This window comes from Hyperolius riggenbachi, chromosome 4 (assembly GCF_040937935.1).
Source record: "Hyperolius riggenbachi isolate aHypRig1 chromosome 4, aHypRig1.pri, whole genome shotgun sequence".
Taxonomy (NCBI): domain Eukaryota; kingdom Metazoa; phylum Chordata; class Amphibia; order Anura; family Hyperoliidae; genus Hyperolius; species Hyperolius riggenbachi.
In genome coordinates, this window is record NC_090649.1 from 209,111,912 (window position 1) to 209,133,330 (window position 21,419).

A 21,419-nucleotide genomic window follows, 5' to 3' on the forward strand; every position below is an offset into this window, starting at 1 on the left:
AGGTTTACGTTACTACTTTGTACTGGTCAAGTGCATAATGTGTGTATGTTCATTCTGGACAATAATCAGTCTAGCTTTCACTGTAAAAAAAGGGACAAGTTTCAGTCGATAAGGGCAGTGTTTCTTAACTTGGTCCTCAAGTACCCCCAACAGTACATGTTTTGCAGAAAACCACAGAGGTAGTGAATGAGTTCTGCTGAGACACTAATTACCTCACCTGTGAATGTTTGTGGGCTTTCTGCAAAACATGTACTGTTGGGGGTACTTTAGGACCGATTTGAGAAACCCTGGATTAGGTTATGGCCAAAACCAGGCTACCTAAGGTCTGGATTTATATTTAGGCAGAGGAATAAAGTAGAGCTCCAGCTATTGTAATTACCTCACCTGTGAATATTTGTGGGCTTTCTGCAAAACATGTACTGTTGAGGGTACTCTAGGACCGATTTGAGAGACCCTGGATTAGGTTATGGCCAAAACCAGGCTACCTAAGGTCTGGATTTATATTTAGGCAGAGGAATGAAGTGGAGCTCCAGCTATTGTAATTACCTCACCTGCGAATATTTGTGGGCTTTCTGCAAAACATGTACTGTTGAGGGTACTTTAGAACCGATTTTGAGAAACACTGGATTAGGTCATGGCCAAAACCAGGCTACCTAAGATCTGGATTTCTATTTAGGCATAGGAATAAAGTAGAGCTCCAGCTATTGTACTTTTCAGTGACGGGGAAAATTAGTACAACCTCGGTTAGGTTTTTATTTCTGCAGGTGTACCCATAGGGAATCCTTCCCAATTCCAGCCATTTGCACTACAAAATATTTTTTTCCTTCTATTTGGTTGTACCCACAACGTGATTTTTCCAATTTTTTGTGACAAGTCCAGTCTTATCAGCTGAATGACAGACTGTACACACGCCCGATTTGACGACAAATGACCAGTCGTTCAAACGTCCAAACGACGGGTCGTTTGCGAAAATCTGACGTGTGTATGTACCTTTAGGGGTTAAAGTTGGAGTAGATTAAAGTGTTAGGATGTTAGGAAGGTATTTATGTTGGGGATGGGGAGGGGCCTGTAATGCAGAGAAAAAAACAATGATAGTACTATCGCAAACCTAATAGTACAATATCAGTAGCAGCACATACCCAGTATTGCTAGTATTGGCATCACTCAGTGCCTATGTAAACTGTTAAAGAGAATCTGAAATAAAAGTAAAAAGCAGATACTCACCTAAGGAGAGGGAAGGCTCTGGGTTCTCTAGTGCCCTTCCATTCTTTTTATGGTCCCCACATTCCAGCGCTGGCTCCCGGTTCAAATCTCCCACCACAGGAGGCTTCAGAAGTCTTCGGGAACACTCCGGCTCCCAAAGACGGGCGGGTCTGTACTGCGCACATGTGAGTGAGGGGGAAAGTAGGGATTGTGAGGAGACTGGGAAGGCTCTAGGACCCAAAACCTTCCCTTTGCTTAGTTGAGTATTTGTTTTATATTTTTATTTTCACTTTAGACTCCCTTTAAGTTTTGAAGAACTACTCCCCAGGAGGGAATTAAAAGCTCCTAAACACACTGATATCTATTCAGTAAACAGGGCTTTTGCATGTAGCAAGGTAAAATACAAATTTGTATTTATAGTAGCAGTCCTACTTAGATTTTACTTGTGTCCGCTTTTTATTTCTTTTTATTTTTCACACTGTAAGAACTACATAAACGATATATGTATAGTATAAACTATATTTCCATAGAAGCAATTCCTTCCAATACCTAGAGGTCATAGAACTGACTGTGACCATACACACACTTCTAATATATGGAGAGAGAGATAAAAAGGTCATTGGGTCATGATTTCTCTGTGTGTGAGCTGAATAAACAAGCATGTTAGTAAAGTGATGTACACACTTTCACTAATTCTTGCCTTGATAGCTCTGTGGAAATGATATTCATTTAGTAGTCTGTTCTATTCTGTGGAGGGTAGATGAACGCAGGATTGAGAGGTAACCCTGCTGTGGAGTCTACAATAGTTGTCATTAATTACTCATCCAACATGATTTACAATATCATTAACAACATCAGTAGGGTTGGGGGACACTTGTTGCCACACTTAATTACCGAATGATTTTTTTCACAAAAGATCTTTTTGATCGACAATGAGGAGATGAAAATCTAGTGTATGTACCTAGCTTTAAAGCCTCATCTACACGGTTCAATTTTCCGTCAGATCGGATCTATTTGACAATTTCCAACTGGTCCAATCGGATTGCATTAGATTTTGCAATTGATTTTGAGTACTTATCAAAGCAAAATGTATCGCAAAATTTATCTGAAACAATTTGGATGTCTACACACAATGCAATTTCTTATTAGATCTATCTAATAGATCCGTCTATCTGATGAAAAATTGTACCGTGTAGTTGAGGCTTAAAGCCCAATCTACATGATACGATTCGATTACGATTCTATTTACGATTCAATTAAATCCGGCATGTCCGATCGGGATTCGATTAGATGCAATTCAATTTGACATTGTTTTGCAATTGCAAATCGACCAGAATCGAATCCCAATTGGACATGTCGGATTTAACCGAATCGTAATCGAACCTTTAGAGGTTCATTCTGATTCAGACTTTAAATTCTAGATTTTTAGCTCTTATTACCAAAATAAGAATATGGAATATGAAGCTCCAGGAAAACACCTTAGGATTTAATTGCTTATCTCATTAGTTTATTATCACTTCAGCTAAACTGTAAAGTTATTTCAGTTTTATTGGGTGGTTTGTAATCTGACTGGCAGACAACACTATTTATGTCTATTTTTAGTTGTAGAGGGCCGGTCTTATCTCCGATAGGGAGAGGTTGTGGGCAGATGGGTCAGGAATGTCACCAAGCACAATTGGCTTCTATTCCACCACCACCACCACCTTATTCCATTCATACTACTGTACCAAGAAGAATATTCTGAACCTAAAAAGCTCACTGTGTAATTCTATTGGCTGTTACTGCTTGTTATATGGGATTATTGTACTGATACTGTTATGTTCTGGTTTCTATTTAATGCAGAGCACAGTGCTTAAGTTACAGTCTGAACTGCAGGCATTTTGCGACGCTCACACAGAAAATTCCAAGCTACGTAAACTCAATGGTGCCTTGAAGGTGAAATACACTCAGGTGAGCAGTGGTACAGCGCAGGCAGCATAATGTGATGCCATCTATGACTTTTGGGCATGTAGCACATGTGAATTGTTTGAATTTGTCTCTTCTTATAGAGTGCCTCAGAGCTTGACTCTTTCAAAATACGACTACAGAGAACTGAAGCCAAATTGCAGCAGGTACTATGTGTTCCAACAGAAGGTTTTGTAACTGCAGCGTTTGGCAGATTTATATGGACTTCTGTTTTCCTTGTACAGTCCACCCATTGTCCATTTTCTTTATCCTTCAATCTAATAATGGGCACATATACATCAGTGAGTCCAAGCAATATTTGAACTATCATACCAACACCTATCATCTAGAATGAGAAGGTGTCTTGTATACGTTAAAGTGTAACTCCAGCCACATAAAAGTGCCTGTATAGCATTCATTGTGTCCTGGTTGAAATGCAATAGCCTGTTCACGTAACCGTTTTTTATTAGATCTTGCAGTTATTGTGTAAAAACTGGTCCACGCAACCCTGTTACCCTTTCTGACTTACTATTTTCAAAGCCTCTAAATGAACAGGACAGAGGAATAATCTCTGCCTTTATCTTCCGTGATTATGTGTGATTTTGTTTACATAGCACCAGCGGGAAGCCTTTCAACTCCCATAACTTCCCAGCAACTCACATAGGTGGATTGGGGCAGCATAGGAAGTTTTTATACTCAGGAGAAGCCCGTTGACAGGACAGGCATATCCTGCTATCTCCTCTGTCATATTACATTGGGACATTCCCTTCACGGCTCACCATGTTTTTCTTGTTAAACGTTATTAGGGTTTTATTGTTTTTTGCAGACTAAGGGCCCTTTCACACTGGGGTGGTGCATTGCGGTAAATTTACCACACCCCACTGCAGCTTATGGGGTAGTTCATATTATCCACGTTGCGGTACGCTGCACCAGAAGTGCACTATCTAATGCGCGCACATACCTATGTTGCCCTGCTGCGATCTGCGCTAGACCGGAAGTCGTATAAGTCTATGGCAATGCAGGTTTTTTTTAAATGTTTGCAGTGGCGTTATAACGTGGAAGCATATTTTTACAATATGCTTTTGTATTTCCAAAACAGGAAGTGAGTGCAAGCAAGCGTCACTTCCTGTTTGGATGTCAGCCAGAAGGGGATTACTTTATATTAACACGGTAATGCCCGAAGGCCTGTTTTGGGCCGCACCACTAACGCCAGCCGGTAGTCTGAAACCAGCCTTAACCTTTCAAGGGTGAGGACAGGAGCAGATGTGTACATAACTTGGACACTGACTATGAACTTGAAATTATTTGTCAGTGTGTTCCAATGTATGCAAGTTCAACATAAAAGGCCTTGACGTATTTCTCCCACACACAGACTGAGAACATATTAATTCGTAAGGAGGAGGACTTCACTTTGGCTGTACATGCCAGGAATGAGGCAATCAAAGAATTTGAAAAGCTTACTGAACAGATCAAAGTTCTTGAGGAGAAAGCAGAACATCATGTGAGTAGTGTAAATCCAGAAAATAGTCTTCTGTATAGAGAAATATGCAACAGGAGTGAAGTCAGGGTTGGGATGCATTTTGGAGTTCAGGGCCGGATTTGTATTATTTACCGCCCAAGGCCACTGTCACCAGCCGCCCCCCTTCAGTATGGGTAGCAAGATGACCCTTCCCTCCAGTATAAACAAGATGACCCCTCCACCTTCCCTCTAGTATAGCTAGCCTGATGACCCCACCCCAGTATAGGTAACCATATGACCCCTCCCCTTTCTCTCTAGTATAGGTAGCCAGATGACCCCTCCGCCTTTCCCTCCAGTATAAGTAGCCAGCTGACTCCTCCCCCCTTCCCTCCAGTATAGGTAGCCAGATGACTCCTCCCCCCTTTCCCTTCAGTATAGGTAGCCAGATGACTCCCTTAATCCTTCCATTTTCCACCTCCCCTTTCAGTATAGCTAGCCAGCTCGCCTTCACACTGCAGCAGCCATCAGTGTCACTCATTTATCCGCTCGTCTCCAGTGCAGAAGCTTCCTTTTTCTTTCAGTCTCCAAAGCTTCGGTCAGGCGGTCGCCTGATCTCCCTGCATTGAAGCATTTGCAAGCTTGCAAATGCTGCATTAGTTTAGCTTGCTGCTTTGGTGCCCCTGCTCCTGAGGTGCCCTAGGCCATGGCCTGGGTGGCCTTGGCCTAAATCCAGCCCTGGTGGAGTTGCTTCTGCCTCCATAATGTGCAGTGGCTCAGCAGCAGAGAGAAGGGGCAGACAGCAGAGTCTTCTTCCTCTCTGCATCTGCTAAAACATTGTCAAAGCAGCTCGGCAGAGCAAAAATCTCTGGAAGCTATTATTTTCCCTTCACTGCTGGCTCCTGCACCTAGTGAGCATTCTAGCCACATTGGAAGGAAGAGGAGGCAGAAGGTGGGGCACTTCAGGGAGAAAGGCCTGTGTGTGCGCATTTATACACTCCCTCGCAAAAGTTAAGTATGCCTCTCACATTTTTGTGGCATCTCCTACAACTTTTTCTCTTCTGGAAGGTTACTGGAATTCCGAACATCTCACATCACCATGAATATCTTTATCATTAATTTCACAACCATGCACAATTGCATGTGCAGGCTTTTGTTTAGCATTCCAGTGCAAATCTGTTACAGAGGTTCAGCAGCTGAATCATGCGATAGATGTAATTGTGATCAACTGTTGTGGTTTGCAACCTCTGATCCAACTGTATACTGCTGAATGTAGGGGATATGCAGTGGCTGCCTCCACACTTCTCTCAGCTTAGGTTTCCCTAATAAAACAAGAAGATTTGCCTAGCTAATATTTTATATGACTTGTCATAGTTGCCAAAGCTATTATTTTGCATATTATTTTAATAATGCCGCCCCTAACATTTCAGAGAAAAGCCCTCCAGCAGCAGCTGTCTGATGTCTGTGAGGAGAGAAGCAGGATGTCGGAAACTCTGGACAATGTCCTGTGCTCTCACACAAAGCTTCAGAAGGACTTGGAAAAACTGCAGACCGAATTGGGGCGCAAAGATACAGACATTTTAAATCTGCACAAAGACAGGTTCAGTATTATTTCTCTGAGGTCTTTGAAACATGTTTAGTGAGTGATTACATGTTCATCAATTCAGTGAAACAACTGCATGACATTGAAATATTGACTTTCTGAGGATACCGTATATAAGCACTCATGCATTGATGTGGTTGTCACTTATGAGCCCTGTCAAGGTTGTAGGCACCAGTATGTCCTCTCTCGATGCCCAGTTTTACTAAAAGCTCATTTAGCGGACCATACAGGAATGCCATTAACCACTTAAGGACTTCACTTAAAGAGAACCCGAGGTGAGTTCTAACAATGCTAACAGCACACAGAGGCTGAGTCTGCATATACTGCCCAGCCTCTGTTGCTATCCCAATCCCCCCTAAGTTCCCCCTTCGCTCTGCTATGCCCCATAAATCATCAGCCGAGCTGTGCCGGCTGTGGCTGTTTACTTCTGTAAGTGTCAGTCTCGAGGGCTCCCCCGCATCCTCCATAGCTCCGGTCCCTGCCTGCGTCCCTTCCATCCAATCAGCGGGGAGGGAAGGGACGCAGGCAGGGACCAGAGCTATGGAGGAGGCGGGGGAGCAGCGAGACTGACACTTACAGGGGTAAACAGCCGGCTGTGACACGCTGTGTGTCGACAGCTTGGCTGATTGTTTATGGGGCATAGCAGAGTGAAGGGGGAACTTAGGGGGGATAGCAACAGAGGCTGGGCAGTATATGCAGACCCAGCCTGTGTGTGCTGTTAGCATTGTTAGAACTCACCTCGGGTTCTCTTTAAGGACCAGACACTTTTTTTCTTTCCATTCAGACCACTGCAGCTAACGGTTTATTGCTCGGTCATACAACCTACCACCTAAATGAATTTTACATCCTTTTCTTGTCACTAATACAGCTTTCTTTTGGTGCCGTTTGATTGCTGCTGTGATTTTTAGTTTTTATTATATTCATCAAAAAAGACATGAATTTTGTCAAAAAGTTAAATTTATATATACATTTTTGTCTAAATTTATTGTGCTACATGTCTTTGATAAAAAAAATCCAATAAGTGTATATTTATTGGTTTGGGTAAAAGTTATAGCGTTTACAAACTATGGTGCAAAAAGTGAATTTCCCCAGTTTGAAGCATCTCTGACTTTTCTGAGCACCTGTCATGTTTCATGAGGTGCTAGAATTCCAGGATAGTATAAATACCCCTCAAATGACCCCATTTTGGAAAGAAGACATCCCAAAGTATTCACTAAGAGGCATGGTGAGTTCATAGAAAATTTTATTTTTTGTCACGAGTTAGCGGAAAATGACACTTTGTGACAAAAAAATAAAAATAAAAAAAAGTTTCCATTTCTGCTAACTTGTGACAAAAATAATGAAATCTGCCATGGACTCTCCATGCCCCTCTATGAATACTTTGGGGTGTTTACTTTCCAAAATGGGGTCATTTGTGGGGTGTGTTTACTGCCCCTTAGCGCACCTAGGCTGCAAAAAAAAGTGTCACACGTGGTATCGCCGTACTCAGGAGAAGTAGTATAATGTGTTTTAGGGTGTATTTTTACACATACCCATGCTGGGTGGGATAAATATCTCTGTAAATGGACAATTGTGTGTAAAAAAAAAATCAAAAAATTGTCATTTACAGAGATATTTATCCCACCCAGCATAGGTATGTGTAAAAATACACCCTAAAACACATTACACTACTTCTGAGTACGGCGATACCACATGTGACACTTTTTTGCAGCCTAGGTGCGCTAAGGGGCCCAAAGTCCTATGAGTACGTTTAGGATTTTACAGGTCATTTTGAGGCATTTGGTTTCCAGACTACTCCTCACGGTTTAGGGCCCTTAAATGCCAGGGAGTTTTATGGAACCCCACAAGTGACCCCATTTTAGAAAGACAACTCCCGAAGGTATTCCGTTAGGAGTATGGTGAGTTCATAGAAGATTTTATTTTTTGTCACAAGTTAGCGGAAATTGATTTTTATTGTTTTTTGTCACAAAGTGTAATTTTTCACTAACTTGTGACAAAAAATAAAATCTTCTATGAACTCTTCATGGAATACCTTGGGGTGTCTTCTTTCTAAAATGGGGTCACTTGTGGGGTTCCTATACTGCCCTGGCATTTTAGGGGCCCAAAACTGTGAGGAGTAGTCTGGAGACCAAATGCCTCAAAATGATTGTTCAGGGGTATAAGCATCTGCAAATTTTGATGTCATAAGAAGGGTGGCCTCTTAGATGACAGGTTGTATTGGCACTGAAGTGTAGGAAGAGCAGGATGTTCTCAAATCGTGACCTGGACATGGCAGCAGAGAACATGGGCATATGATGTATTGGGTGCGTAGACCAATAAGACCGCAATACATTCTTTTTGACTAGACCCATGTTAAGGAGAAGGCCCCAAAAAATGTTACGTTTGGAAACTTGGAGTGGTTTCCACCAAAAAGGCTGGGCATGGTAGCTTCTTGGATTGCCGGTTGCGTATTGTGTGGCATAACGGTTGGTCTCAGCCACAATTAAGTCGTAGAGACCAGCAGTGATCAAAAAAAAAAAATTCTGTCACTGCGGTGGGGCGGGTGAGGGTTTGGCCGGGTGATCAGAAGCCCGCAGGGTGCAGATTAGGGCCTGATCTGATGGATAGGAGTGCTAGGGGGTGACAGGTAGTGACAGGAGGTGATTGATGGGTGTCTCAGGAGGTGATTAGAGGAGAAAATAGATACAATCAATGCACTGGGGAGGTGATCGGAAGGGGATCTGAGGGGGATCTGAGGGTTTGGCCGAGTGATCAGGAGCCCACACGGGGTAAATTAGGGCTTGATCTGATGGGTAGGAGTGCTAGGGGGTGACAGGAGGTGATTGATGGGTGTCTCAGGGTGTGATTAGAGGGGGGAATAGATGCAAACAATGCACTGGGGAGGAGATCAGGGGGGTCTGCGGATGTGGGCGGGTAATTGGGTGCCCGCAAGGGGCAGATTAGGGTCTGATCTGATGGGTAGCAGTGGCAGGTGGTGACAGGGGGTGATTGATGGGTGATCAGTGGTTGATTAGAGGGGAGAACAGATGTAACAGATCGATGGGGGGGGGGTCTAAGGGGTGCTGTGGGCGATCGGGGGCAGGGGGGGCAGGATCAGTGTGCTTGGGTGTTTACTAGAAGGGCTGCCTCCTGCCCTGGTGGTCCCTCGATCACTGGGACCACCAGGGCAGGAGACAGCCTGTATAATACACTTTGTTAGCTTAACATAGTGTATTATACACTTTGTATGGGGCAGATCGGGGGTTAACAACCAGCCGGTGCTGCTAATTGGCCGGCGGGTTGACGTCACGGGTGGGCGGAGCCTAATGCCGGCAGATGCGCGCGATCCCTAACTACTCAGTCCCCCAAGTACCGCCGCCGATCGGTGTTACGCGCTCCTGGGGGTGCCACTTTGCCGGCGCCCATAGGTTGTGGGCGGTCGGCAAGTGGTTAAATAAGCAGCCACAAGAGCCCAGTGCTCATATATATTTGGTCACCAACACTGGAATGATGGCTAGATATTGAGAGGCTGGACAGGTGGAGCATTTAATGTACTGAACATACTACACAAACTGACTGCAAGCATGCAAACAATATGTTGAAAGCAAGGCGGCCATTACATATACACTAATATCACATCACACCCGTCCATAAATATCTGATACACTATCACTCCCATATATATGCACCACATCTACCCCCACAGTCAAAATATTAATTATTGGCACTGTAATAACGTATTGGAACACGCGATCAGCTGCCCTGTTTTCATCTTCATCTCTCCCCATGTTAATTTCATATATTAACCTCCCTGGCGGTTTGTTAAAATCTGTCTCGCTACATGATAGCCGCTGCTGAGCGGCATCCCCCCAGCCCCTCCGATCGCCTTCGGCGAACGGAGATCAAGAGATCCCGTTCAAAGAACGGGATCTCTTGGAGGGCTTCCCCCATGGCGACGGGGCGGGATGACGTCATCGACGTCGTGATGTCAAAGGGGAATCCGATCCACCCCACAGCGCTGCCTGGCAGTGATTGGCCAGGCAGCGCACGGGGTCTGAGGGGGGGGTCGGCTGCGGCGAACGGGTATAGCGCGGATCGGCGGGTAGCGGCGGCGATCGGAGGTTACACGCAGCTAACAAAGTGCTAGCTGCGTGTAACAAAAGAAAATTATGCAAATCGCCCCAGCGGGGCCTGAGCGGTGCCTTCCGGCGGCATAGCCCGAGCTCAGCTCGGGCTTACAGCCAGGGAGGTTAACAAAATGTGTATTTTTTTATATGTAAGATAAATGTAAACACTTAAAGCGGAACTGAAGAGCATTTTAAAACACTTACCTGGGGCTTCTGCAAGGCCTCAGAAGCTATCATGTCCCGCGCCGGTCCTCCACGAGCCTCCGTTCTCCTGCCGCTGCTCCGTTTAATTTCTCGGCTTGTAAGTCGTGGGGGCAACAAGCGTATCCTTTGTACGTGTTCCCATCTGCAATAGCGCTATTTTGGACTGGAACACGAAGAAGGATACGCATGGCCAGAGCCGCACAGGCGCAGTGGCCCGGCAGTGAAATCGAAGGTAGCTGGTGGCGGGAGAGGACCAGCGCGGTACAGGACGGCTGCTGAGGGCTTGCAGAAGCCCTAGTTAAAGTAAAACAGTTGGTTTTAAAATACTCCACTGTATCCACTTTGAAAGAAATAATAATAATATATGCTTGTAAGTTATCACTTAGCTGCTGGCACTTGCAAAGTTTGCAGTGGCCTGTATAGGTGTTTTGCTGCTCCTCTTGCAGACAGAAAAGTTGCTCAGACCTTTAGTACTGTGGTGCCTCAGCTCGTCTTCTTAGGCCTTTAGCAGCAGTCTCCATCTCTACCTTCCCTTTTTCCATCTTCAGCAACCCCACTCACCTGGTTTGCATATTCTTGTGAGATAAGATTTCAGTAAATTGAATTCTGCCAATACATTGTTTTTGTTTAAATTGTAGACTTCATGCCCCTCCAGTTGAACTTTGGAACAGAGCTAATCTGTTAGGGTCTGATGGGCAGGACCTCTAAAAGATACAAAATTATAGGGAGAGTGGCCATTTTGAAGGCTGCTATTCTCCCTACCCAGGAAATTGTGGGGGAGTGTCTTCCCTGCATGTTTTTTTTTACCTATTTTCTCATAAAATATAATTATTCATAACCTCATTTATATGATGTATTGAAATTATTGCAGAGGTTTATTCCTAAATATTTAATATAGTGAAGCCTTAGGTGAACCCGGGTCTGGAAATGTCCAAGCTCTGGTTGTCTCGTACATCACAAAGCAGGCATTCTGACTTCCTTACATTGATTTTCAGCCCCCAGAGCTTCCCAAATATATTTAATATTGTCAATAGCTGGGATAGACATATATAGAATGGTTACTGTCAGAACTGACTCAGCCTATAAGCTATTTTTATGTTCCTGACTCCCTGTCTTATAGCCCCAGTTGTCAGGATGCTGTCTGTTACTAATTGCAAGTGGCAGAATGGTTATGGGAAAATATAGCTGGGTATAGAGCACAGTCCCAAAGAGTCCCTGTCAATAGAAAACTTAGGTTCGGTAGCTCCTAATAACTTTACAGATTAATCAGCTAATTTCTGAATTGTATGTTATTTACCAATACATTTTGTAAATATGACAATGATAATGTATCAAACGCTTTTTCTATATTAACAGTGAGAATCATTAATGTGCACTTACTTTGTTTAACATTATCTATTATAGGACTCTTTCGTTTTTTTCTAAAGCCTTCAACAAGGAAAAGAGCTGGCACATCCAAAGTTAATCTTTTTTGGTTCCAAAGTTAATCTTTTTTGGTTCCATGTAAAAAATATGGCGAACGTTGATGCTGCTGATCCCAGACAATATACATCGCTCTCTGCGAGTGTTTAGAGGAGCCAGACTCCCACTTCCTTTGCAGCAACTGTTGCACAGCAGCAGACAGATCTTTACCTCCGAGCAAACATTGCCTTGATAAAGGGGTCCTACGTGGCTTCCGAAACGTTGGCCAATGTTTTTCAAAAGCCTGTCTGGTGGGGTCAAAGTCAATTTGGTTTTTATATTCTGTCTATTGGTTCAGTAAATACTTTTAGTCTAAAGTGAACCAGAGACGAAGCATCCTCATGTATTTTACCATATATATCAGTGGGAACATTAGAGAAAACACCTACCCTGCTCTCTGTTTCATTCTTCACTGCTCAGTCTGCTTATCAGCCCTGATAAAATCCCAGACTGAGCATTAAGACTGGCTTTGCTCAGGAATCTTTATAGCTGAGTCATTATAGCAGAGCCAGAAGGGGGCAGGCTTGGGCTTGAAAAGACATCAGAGAAGACAGACTCAGCTATAATGATTCCTGAGCAAAGCCAGACTGAATACTCAGTCGGGACTGAGCAGTGAAGAATGAAACATAGAGCAGGGTAGGTGTTTTCTCCAATGTTCCCACTGATATATATGGTAAAATACATGAGGGTGCTTCGTCTCTGGTTCTGTTTCAGTATAGAAATTAGCTGAATATTTTTGGGATGGAGAATTTCTTTCATTGGCTTAGGGATGAATGTTATCTTAGCTTCTAAGAATTATTCAAAAGGTGGAGAGTTCTTATGGACTGGTTATGAATAAAGTTGCTGCAATGTAGGCAGCTGAAAGCCATCTGGGCCTGAGGCTTTAAGTGCCTTAATGGTGTACAAGATTTATTTTTCTGAAATTGGGTCATTCAGACTACCGGTATTTATGATATACAGTATTTATTTACTTTGGCCAAATGCCTTTTTTTTCAAAAACTCAGGAGTTGTATGGGTTTCTTATAGCTGTGTAAAACTCCATAAAGGTATGGTAGTTTTTATCTGGGCTTGAAGTTCTGGTACTTTTGCGATGTCCATTCAACATACAATCTTGAGTTTACAATCTTACCACTTGCATGTAATATGAAAGCTTACCAAAACTGTGTCTGTTCAAAGTGTTTGTCAATCTGTTTGCCATTAAACGCCCCTCAGGATCGATCACCGCAAGAACCGACATTTCCGATCAATATAGAAACAATTTTCCATTTGTAATATATGCCATAATTCCTCTATATTTTCATTAGATTCACTGTTCATGTTGAATCTAATGTCTAATCTATAAAAAAAAGAGAAATGTATGGCCACCTTAGGTTTTCTAAGTAGTAAGTAATGTATCTGGTTTAAGCATTTATAGAACTTGACTTTGGTCTACCAGATTGCTTTTTCTGTTCTGTGGGATAAGATTATGTTTAATTGGAGCTTATTATCTTTGATTAACTTAATTAGATGCCCTGACGGGGTTTCCTGGTTGGCTTGCTCTAGCTTAAAGAGAACCTGTACTGAGTAAAATTATTTAAAATAAACACATGAGGTAACTTCAAATGAACATTACATAGTTACCTTGCTATCAGTTCCTCTCAGAAGCTCACCATTTTCTTCTTACAGTGACCCCTTCCAGTTCTGACAACATTTTGTCAGAACTGAAATATATCAGTTGCTGTCAGTTATATATCAGTTGCTGTCAGTAACAGCTGACAGGAGAACTGATGTGTCCATGTTTCGCTATGGCTCAAGTGGGCGATGTTACAGTTTAACAGTGTGCTGACCAGGAAGCTGTTATGGGGTACTAGCCATTTTCAAAATGGAGGACGGAGAATTCCATTGATCACAGTGGACACACAGGACGCAGGAGAGGAGAAAGAGATTGAGGAGTAGACTACACAGGAGGTAAGTATGACTTGTGTATGTTTATTTTGACTTTTAATCTTCAGTTCAGGTTTTCTTTAAGTCATTTGAATTCTAAATTTTGCGGTGACTCCAGACTAAATTTTTTAAGTTGTGCAGATGAGAACACAGTCCTTTTGTTTTGAATTGCAAATGTGACACGTTTTGATGGGGAACTTGTTTGAAATAAACATTGATCTAATCATGTATGATTCTGCCTCAGAGCTGACAGCCAGAAGCAGATGCAGAAACTGGAAGCTAAGCTTTCCGATTGTCAGAAGAAGTTACAAGAATCTGAGTCCCAGCTGTATGGAAAGGTAATTTAAAGACCTCATATTCTGATTGTACTTTTTATGCCTTCATGCTTATGCTGTACTTTACATACAGATAGAACTTCTGCAGAGATCCATGGACATTGCTCAGGAGGATAACAGGAAATTGGGACGTGCTCTGGATCAAGCTTTTCAGAGAAGCTCTCTCTTACAGCGCCGTGTAGAGGAATTAGAAGAAGAGCTGCAAAATAAAAAAGCACAAGAGAAACAGTTTCATCTCTTCAGGTAAAATCGTATTACCCGTCAGAAGAGGGAAAGCAATGTCACCCATGTGAAGTGGCCATATAGGTTTTCATTTATATACTTACCTTTAGGATGCAGGTTGAAGAAGAAGTCAGAACAAAGGAGCAGCTGTTTGAGGAGCGTCTGATATCTCTAAATAAGCAGCATCAAATTGAATATAAAGAGGCAAAAAAGATTGCACGAAAAGAGGCAGCAGAGGTAAGTAAGGCAGCACAGCCCTCCGCTCATAAGATGTTGTAACATTTGTTAAGATGTTATAATATGAAGGATAAAAAGAGAAAAAAAAGATGCACTGATTTTCTGTGTTGGCATTAGATGGAGGGAGCTCCTCAGGATATAATATGAGTTATACAACTACTTGTATACAACAAACATAAATCCACATGGTATATTACGGTAAAAAAGACAATCCCCTGAAAAATTTTGTTCCAGGCAGTCAAATCTTATACAGTGATGCTTCAAGCTCATCACCACACAATGCTGAGGAAATTTAACATAATCAGATGGGGCAACTTTGTGCAAATTTGAAGAGAATCTAAAAATGTTTCAAACTTTTGCTCCGCATAAAAATGAGAATCTGAAATCTTTCTGTAGCCTAAATACTCTGCCACCTTGGTAACAAAGAAGTGCAATTGTAACTTTTTTCCCCTGTCAGTTCTAGAAGATGATAGCTCACTGCAAATTGAAAAGGAATGAACATTAATAAAATGTGACAAAACACTGTATTTCAAAATGGGTTGAACTAAATTTCGGCGAACATTATGCCGTAGCAGACTTTGTAGTTTTTGATAGATTTAGTGGTGAAAGCAGAGACTCTGGAGCCCTTCACACATTATAAACTCTTAGAATGTACTTAGAAATTAGATTGGCTGCAGTAATACATCTCATTATAAGAGAAAGATGATCTGATGTTTGGCTTTATTCTTCTGTTCCCCACAGTTAAAAAAAGCACTAGATTGTGCCACAAAAACATCTGCAGAGCTCTCACGGACAAACAGACAACTGAGAACTCAAGATTCTTTACTGCAGAAAGAGATCCTGCAACAGAAAGATGCACTACGACGGCTTAAAACCAAGTATAGATTTTACATAGAGAGTAAAGAGACCAGAAATCAAGCTGAGAGAACTAAAGTAAGTTCTATTTATTTCCCTGTGAAATTTCCATATATACTTGAATACAAGTCAACCTTGAGTATAAGTTGACTCCAATATTCAACCCTCTTAAGCTGATTTTCTTTTAATTGACTCAAGTATAAGTCTACCCAGCAAAGTTAATGGCTGCACTTGGGGACCAGGAGGGGTTAATGACTGCACTGCATACAGTATTGCAGTCATTAACCCCTCCTGTCCCCTAAGTGCAGCCAATACCTCCTTCAGGCCCCCAAGTGCTGCAATTATTTACTCCCTTTTATGCAGCCCAGTATTTACCCTCTGCCTTGTTAATTGTTAAGGCCAGGACTTTCAGACTTGTGTTTTCTTGGCATTTCCTTTCCTCAAAGTATAAATTACCACTGGGTAAATAGCTGCAAATGGGATTGTCACTATTTAGTACACACATTACTCAGTGTTGCCCATGACTTGTGTATAAGTCGACCCCTATACTTTTTATGAAGTGAATCAGACCTAAATTTATAGACTTATATTCGAGTATGTTCAGTACTTAACCACTTAAGGACCAGGGCTTTCTGCAGTGATCGGTGCTGCGTGGGCTCTCCAGCCCGCAGCACCGATCAGGATTGAGCCTTGGCGATCAGACTTCCCCCCCCCCCCCCCCTTTTTCCCCACTATGGGGGATGTCCTGCTGGGGGGGTCTGATCGCCGCCGGCTGTTTGTGATCTGCGGGGGGGGGCTCTTCAAAGCCCCCCTCCGCAGCGTTTTCGGCGCTCCCTCCTTCCCCTTACCTCCCTCTCCCTCCATGGGTTGCGCAGGACGGATTTTCGTCCTGCGCATTGAAGGATAGGCTTCAGCCTATCATATGTCGGCGATCCCCGGCCAATCAGAGGCCGGGGATCGCCGATCTACGTCACAGCGCTGCTGTGCAGCAGCGCCGTGTGATGTAAACAGCAGGGATTTCTTCCCCGCCTGTTTACAGTTCGCTGGCTGTTTACGGAGACAGCCTCCGTGAACTGGCATTTCCATGCTATACCATGAACGACCCGCCGACGCTTATCGGCGTTAGGCGGTCGTTAAGTGGTTAAAGAGAACCTAAACTGAGAACGATATGGATTTTTCCTTTTAAAATAATACCAATTGCCAGACTCTCCTGCTGATCCTGTGTCTCTAATAATTTTAGCCACAGCCACTCAACAAGCATACAGATCAGGTGCTCTGGCTGAAGTCAGACTGGATTAGCTGCATGCTTGTTTCAGGTGTGTGATTCAACCACTACTGCAGTTAAAGAGATCAGGAGGACTGCCAAGCAACTGGTATTGTTTAAACGGAAACATCCATATCCCTCTTAGTTAAGGTTCCCTTTAAAGCAAAAAAAAAAAAAAAAAAAACAGCTTATGATATAATGACCTGAATGTGTAGTATGGATAATGAATAGAACATTTGCAGCAAAGAAAAGAGTCTCATATTTTTATTTTCAGTTATATAACTTTTTTTTATAACATTGCATCATTCTGTCATAATTTCAGCTTACAAACCACACTCAGCAACTATAAAAACAGCAGGTCTAATGAACCTTTGAACTTCCATGGAGTAAAACGTTACCTCAACATATATCTCACTGTTTCTTTGTTATTTAAATGCTTCAGAAACCAGGACTCTTTTGGACCCAAGCTGGGGGAAAGAGCTCAGAGATGCTGGTAACTAAAGTTTCTTAACTCTTTCTGTACTGGAAAACAATATGAGACTATTTTGTGTGCTACTAATGTTCTATTTCTTAACTGTAATACACATATAATTCAATATCTCATAAGTTTAATTTCCCTTCAGGCTTTCTTTAATGCAAACCTGTGTCGAAAACCAGCTAAATAAGCAGAATGCATTTACAGATATAACTGATACACAAATAAGTAGTAAGCATTCCTCCTTACTCCCACTAATAGGTAGTCAGTGTCCGTCCCTACCCCCCACAAATAGGTAGTCAGCGTTCCTCCTTACCACTACAAATAGGTAGTTAGCGTTCCTCCTCACCCCCACAAATAGGTAGTCAGCGTTCCTCCTTACCACTACAAATAGGTAGTCAGCGTTCCTCCTTACCCCCACAAATAGGTAGTCAGTGTCCATCCCTACCCCCCACAAATAGGTAGTCAGTGTCCATCCCTACCCCCCACAAATAGGTAGTCAGCGTTCCTCCTCACCCCCACAAATAGGTAGTCAGTGTTCCTCCTCACCCCCACAAATAGGTAGTCAGTGTCCGTCCCTGCCCCCACAAATAGGTAGTCAGCATTCCTCCTTACCCCCACAAATAGGTAGTCAGCGTTCCTCCTTACCCCCACAAATAGGTAGTCAGCGTTCCTCCTTCCCCCCACAAATAGGTAGTCAGCATTCCTCCTTACCTCCACAAATAGGTAGTTAGCATTCCTCCTTAACCCCACAAATAGGTAGTCAGCATTCCTCCTTACCACTACAAATAGGTAGTAAGCGTTCCTCCTTACCCCCACAAATAGGTAGTCAGTGTCCATCCCTACCCCCCACAAATAGGTAGTCAGCGTTCCTCCTCACCCCCACAAATAGGTAGTCAGTGTCCATCCCTACCCCCCACAAATAGGTAGTCAGCGTTCCTCCTCACCCCACAAATAGGTAGTCAGTGTTCCTCCTCACCCCCACAAATAGGTAGTCAGTGTCCGTCCCTGCCCCCACAAATAGGTAGTCAGCATTCCTCCTTACCCCCACAAATAGGTAGTCAGCGTTCCTCCTTACCCCCACAAATAGGTAGTCAGCGTTCCTCCTTAACCCCACAAATAGGTAGTCAGCGTTCCTCCTTACCTCCACAAATAGGTAGTTAGCATTCCTCCTTAACCCCACAAATAGGTAGTTAGCATTCCTCCTTACCCCCACAAATAGGTAGACAGCGTTCCTCCTCACCCCCACAAATAGGTAGTCAGCGTTCCTCCTCACCCCCACAAATAGGTAGTCAGTGTCCGTCCCTACCCCCACAAATAGGTAGTCAGCATTCCTCCTTACCCCCACAAATAGGTAGTTAGCATTCCTCCTTGCCCCCACAAATAGGTAGTTAGCATTCCTCCTTACCCCCATAAATAGGTAGTTAGCATTCCTCCTTACCCCCACAAATAGGTAGTTAGCATTCCTCCTTACCCCCACAAATAGGTAGTCAGCGTTCCTCCTTACCCCCACAAATAGGTAGTTAGCATTCCTCCTTACCCCCACAAATAGGTAGTCAGTGTTCCTCCTCACCCCCACAAATAGGTAGTCAGCGGTCCTCCTTACCCCCACAAATAGGTAGTCAGCGTTCCTCCTTACCACCACAAATAGGTAGTCAGCGTTCCTCCTTACCTCCACAAATAGGTAGTTAGCGTTCCTCCTTACCCCCACAAATAGGTAGTTAGCGTTCCTCCTTACCCCCACAAATAGGTAGTCAGCGTTCCTCCTTACCCCCACAAATAGGTAGTCAGTGTCCGTCCCTACCCCCACAAATAGGTATTCAGTGTCCGTCCCTACCCCCACAAAAAGGTAGTTAGCATTCCTCCTTACCCCCACAAAAAGGTAGTCAGTGTTCCTCCTCACCCCCACAAATAGGTAGTCAGCATGCCTCCTTACCCCCACAAATAGGTAGTCAGCGTTTCTCCTTACCCCCACAAGTAGGTAGTCAGCGTTCCTCATTACCCCCACTAATAGGTAGTTAGCATTCCTCCTCACCCCCACAAATAGGTAGTAAGTGTTCCTCCTCACCCCCACAAATAGGTAGTCAGCGTTCCTCCTCAACCCCACAAATAGGTAGTCAGTGTCCGTCCCTACCCACACAAATAGATAGTCAGCATTCCTCCTTACCCCCACAAATAGGTAGTCAGTGTTCCTCCTTACCCTGTGGAAGTCACTTACTTACCAATACACCAAGATTTCAAAAATAAGTCAGGAGATGAAAAGAAAAACAACATATGGCTTTATTCAAAAATGTCACATGTATACATGCGGGAAACCCAGTTAAGCCTAGCAAAAGGATCAAGGCAGTTTAAGGTTTCTGCCTTTACTTCCGCTGTGCATTAGTTCTTATACCCCAAAGTACGTAGTCATGATGTAATTTTACTTGTCCAATAATAATGTATGTCTCTGAGAGTCTTCTTCTTTACTCAAGGAGGGTGGAGAATTCCCACAGCATTGCACCTGGTATGGTCTCCAGCACACAATGTATTCAGCATCTTGCTCACATAGTTACTTCCAAGGTCTTGGCTTGTGGGACTCGAATCATCCCCCGATGGGAGGTTTGCAGTGCCAGGCACAGCATATCTTGTTTAGACATTCCTGGGAATACAAAAACTCACACAGTACTAGGTCTTAGCTAAAGCATGTCAGCAATGAAAGAATCTGAGTCTAACGTTAAAGGGTAACTCTATTCATCTGAATCATCTGTGTTACATTGGCCTTGTTAAACATTGGTGTCACCTTATATCTATTAAGTGCATATATATGAAACTTGGATTAACATACAGCTATGACATTAACATACCCCCCTGTTGCACATATATATGTAAAAGGTGGCACGGGGTTCAACTACATAGACTTGAAATATTTCTTAAATAATGGAAGCTAGCAGTTGCTTTCATCGTAGCCTTGTAGCATTGCAAAATATATATATGACGCCTACTGCTTCTAGTGTACTATCTTATCAGATATCAAACAATCTACACAACTGAGAAGTCAATTTTTGGGAATTTGTGCTTCCCCATAAAGTTGTCCTTCTCCTCACTGTCATTGTATTCCTCATGTTGGAATGAAAACATGGCTGCATCAGTTTTCTGCTTTATGAAACTGCCCAAGTATTTCCTGGCCAGGGGCATGACACAACAAGCCAAAAAACTGAACATGAGTATCACAATAAGTATCATGGTACCAACATTTTGTAGGAAACCCTTCCAGTCTCCAAACCAGTCATTGAACCATTTTGTAAAGGAATCTGATACACCAGAGTTTCTTTTTAACTCGTCTGATAGGTCAGTCAGTTTCCTTAAAGCTTCTGTCACCCGTCCATCAGGGCCAGTTTCACTGGGAATGTAGGTACAGCAGGCCCCGCCCAGTCCCAGAAATTTGCAAACTCCTCCTTTCTCAGCAAGCATCATGTCCAGACTCATTCTGTTTTGAAATGTCATTTTGGAGTTTGGGCCTAACTCATTAACTATGCCCTGGAGAGCATCACGCGTGAAATTCACAAATCTTTGCTGATTGTAATATATGTAGTTTATCCACTCCACGTTTTTGTTAATGGTGATCTGTGGAATCAAAGACTCAAACCCTGCCCACACCGGGTTTCTGGCCTTAAATTCATCTGGAACCCCTCTGGGGACACCTATTGTATCCAAATAGACATGTGGGTCCAGGTTACCTTTAAGTTCTCTCTTAAAGATCTTGTGGGCTTCTTTTTCAAAATCCTGGTCGCTCTCTCTAAACATATGTATGGGCATAATGAGTTTGGCCAGTGCACAGTGACCTTTCCACACTGGTGGCAATCTAGGGCGTAATTTAAGATCACCGCACAACCAGTAGATATCACCAAGGGAGTGTGTCTGATGAAATAGTAGGAAAGGGTCTGCTTGTTTCATTACAGCACAGTAACCAGGGGGAAATTCACCCACATCTACTCCACCTGAATTCGTACTGTTATGACAGGTATAATTACCCTTGTACACAGTTGCTGAGTGGTCAATTTGATCAGGGGTACCTTCCTTCAATGGGTATCGGTCTATCCACATTTTACAGAGTGGATCTGTTGTGGTTGGAGTTTGACCCTTACTCCTATA

General features: G+C 43.2%; 1 protein-coding gene across 6 annotated transcripts in view; it reads left to right on the forward strand.

The window, feature by feature from the left end:
• The window catches only part of CCDC150 (coiled-coil domain containing 150), a 108,927-nt gene that overhangs the window by 48,319 nt on the left and 39,189 nt on the right, over positions 1-21,419 (forward strand). For all 6 annotated transcript variants that reach the window (XM_068281307.1, XM_068281306.1, XM_068281309.1 and 3 more), the window contains 8 exons: positions 3,046-3,153; positions 3,252-3,314; positions 4,520-4,648; positions 6,034-6,203; positions 14,145-14,238; positions 14,309-14,478; positions 14,568-14,694; positions 15,436-15,627. In XM_068281307.1, coding sequence (XP_068137408.1) covers positions 3,046-3,153; positions 3,252-3,314; positions 4,520-4,648; positions 6,034-6,203; positions 14,145-14,238; positions 14,309-14,478; positions 14,568-14,694; positions 15,436-15,627 — 1,053 coding nt within the window. The remainder of the gene's footprint in view (positions 1-3,045; positions 3,154-3,251; positions 3,315-4,519; positions 4,649-6,033; positions 6,204-14,144; positions 14,239-14,308; positions 14,479-14,567; positions 14,695-15,435; positions 15,628-21,419) is intronic.